The following is a 2,939-nucleotide window of genomic DNA, read 5'->3' as shown; positions in this document are numbered from 1 at the left end:
TACAATTGAGCAAGAGGGCCGTGATTACATATGTCATATTTTCTTGAAGGGCATTATACAACCTCTATTACTTAGGACTATACAACTACTTAAGACTTCATTGAGATATTTCAATTTCCAAGGAAATCTATTAATAAGAACTACTGTTCCCTTGGTCAAGAAGGGAGAGTTTGCTATAAGCACTCTGTGCTTATGCCCCTCCTAGTATTAGGAGAAAATGAAAAAAGTCATGATTTTTTGACAATATCACATGTACTTGCAACGATGTTAGTTTCCCCACATACAATAATTTTGAAGCAATTCTGAAAGCTGAATTCTAGGTGCAATGCAAGAGGAATCCAAATTTCTAAATAAGTGCTTAGTTTGGACAACATCGATATAGAACGATTGCATTGTTATTTCACCTTACACCAATGTGAAGAACATAAGTAATCTTTTAGAAAAGCTTCTATTAGGTCTCCCCAATCTCATAAAAGTAAAAATTCTTTCAAAACATATTAAGCGCATAAGTGAAGGGTGGATTTAGGAAATGAAAAGACAAATGAAAGTGGAAAGTCAAAAGATGAACTAAGGTGGAAAATCAAAAGACAAATTAGTAAGGACAATAAAGTACTTATATAACTAATACATAATGTATAGACACGCTGAACTGACCACAAAGAGAAAGTCTTTAAAAGACCTTCTCATTATTCTCATTGGCTAGTTTGAAGCTAGAAAACGTTCAAAAGAAGGTGACCCTAAATGACAATAGCATTTGAATGAGTGGTGCCGGTAAAAAGTCCTTCGAAACTATATGAAAGTTTTGTGGTGGTGTCTTTAAAATCAACTTGAATTGAAGCCTTGAAATTGGTGGACATGGAGGCACGGCCGGTGATTGCAGTAGCTCGGACAGAACCATTGGGTTTCACAGTGCCAGATGCATACCACTCTAGCTTTTCTGTGGTCGAGAAGGAGGTGGATGAGAAGTTGTTTTTGTCGCTTAGCCCCCAGACAAACTCGGCTTTACCACTCACCTCTTTTGCCTCTATTGTAGGAACTTTAACAACTTTCAAACCATCATTTATAGTGTGGTAGACGGATATTCCTGTCTTGTTGGTGAGCACCCATTTGAATGTGTTGTCAACATCACTATCATTGTTGAACACCCACTTCACATCCTTATCAAGAGTGTTAGTGTACGCGTAAGTATCGAGCGTTCGTTGTGAGACGGTGCCCGGTGCAGAGAGTGTATATGACATATTTGTAAATCGCATGTAGGTTATTGGTTGCAAAAAAACCAAGCCCAATGAATCGATATCCTTATTTGCTCTTCCTTTCACTCCCACCAAAATGCCTGAAGCCACTGTCTCTACAAACTCTTCTTTCAGTCCCCATTTGTACATGCCATGATCAAATGTTCGACCCTTGTTTGTCTTAAATTTGATCCATCCGAATCGTGTTCCTACATGTCATCATCATGGTAAACTGTTAAAACTTATTTAAAAAGAAAAAAAAATTCAAACAAAAGAATGACATTATCATGCCCACACCAATCTCAAGGGAGTCACTCATAATCATATGATAGATTCAACTAATATTTTCTTCCAAATTATTTTTAACACAATTCTACATACTAAAAGGTACCATATAAAGATTGCACGATTTATAAAATCATTAGAAAAATGGTAGTTTAGTTATGAAAATTACAGAGATACATGGAATTACGAGGTACGCATGACACAGGTTGGAACTCTCACAAAAAGGGTTTATTTTTCATAAGGAAAAGCATTCAAATTTTGTTATAACGTAGGTTTAAACATCATTTTTGAGGTTCGCACACAATGAACCATACTTTCAAGCATTACCTAAAATTTGAAGGTTTTCAAGGCAGTTCTAATGAAGATCACTTTTATAAAAAAGGTTACGAAATAAGACCAAAACAACTCTAAATCGATTCATTATTAAAAACAAATGCTTAAATTCATTCTACGCAAAAGATCATTAAAACTCTTTACAAGTACGTCCATTAAAAAACAAGGTCAGAAGACAAATGGAACTGTGAGAGAGAGAGAGAGAGAGAGAGAGAGAGACCTGCGCCATTGCCCCAGAGGGAGAGGGAGGTGAGGAGCTCATCAGTTTGGAAGTCGAAGGACGCCAGACGAAGGGCGCCTTGCCCCGAAGGTTGTTCCGGCACGCCGTAGGTGTAGGAGTTGCCGGAGGTGAAAGACAGGCGGATGGCCTTCACCCCATTTTCCATGGCCCACACCTCCAGCTTGCTCACCACGCTGCCCCCTGATGACGCCTTGTTCAAGCTGAACGAAAACCCTCCAGTACTTCCCCCTATTATTCTGGTGTAGTGGAAAGCCATGCTCTTTTCTCTCTCTCTCTCTCTCTCTCTCTCGATCACCTGCGAACCGCTCGCCCTATCGCCTCTCTTTATATAGCTGCCCCTCGTAATTCAGTCTTCGACAGAAAGAGAGAAAGTTGTGCGTGTGTCACGTGTGTGATTTGACACCTCGCCGATGGAAAACTCCACGTCAGCATGCGTGCATGTGAATGACGGCCCCACCTGCATGCTCGTCTGCATCCCGTCGATTATATATCTGCTACTGCCGTCGGCCCGTCCTTTTCCTTCCATGACGACGTAGATTGCGACGAGCCTCTCTCCAGCAGACTTTGGAGAGAGAATCTTAGGATTCGCATACAGTTTTCTTTTTCAAAATGTGTATTGCCTTTCGCTACCTGGATTTGATTTCAAATTAAAAAATGGGCGAGACCTATCCTCGGATGGAGAAAGAAAGAAAGATGTATTAACGTTATAAGAGGCCAATGTAGCCTATGAGATTTGACCCCTCGCCGATGAGATAAAGGAATAGACATGCCACTCTCAAATATAATTGAGATTTTGTTTTCCTATTTCTATATAGGGGCATGGAGTAGTGGGACGTCACACTTACTCT

The 2,939-nt window shown here is 39.9% G+C and overlaps 1 protein-coding gene across 1 annotated transcript; it reads right to left on the bottom strand.

Annotated features, from left to right (window-relative positions):
* Nucleotides 1-421: 421 nt before the first annotated feature.
* Nucleotides 422-2,384, bottom strand: LOC147419254 (uncharacterized). The gene is made up of 2 exons (XM_086505685.1): nucleotides 2,071-2,384; nucleotides 422-1,441 (listed from the first exon to the last, which is right to left on the bottom strand). The coding sequence occupies exons 1-2, from the start codon at nucleotides 2,345-2,347 to the stop codon at nucleotides 738-740; spliced, it is 981 nt and encodes a 326-aa protein (XP_086361811.1). The 5' UTR covers nucleotides 2,348-2,384; the 3' UTR covers nucleotides 422-737.
* Between the last annotated feature and the right edge of the window lie 555 nt (nucleotides 2,385-2,939).

The sequence above is a fragment of the Adiantum capillus-veneris genome, chromosome 29 (assembly GCF_014529385.1).
Source record: "Adiantum capillus-veneris isolate H3 chromosome 29, ASM1452938v2, whole genome shotgun sequence".
In the NCBI taxonomy this organism is placed as follows: Eukaryota; Viridiplantae; Streptophyta; class Polypodiopsida; order Polypodiales; family Pteridaceae; genus Adiantum; species Adiantum capillus-veneris.
This window is presented reverse-complemented; position numbering and strand designations above follow the sequence as displayed.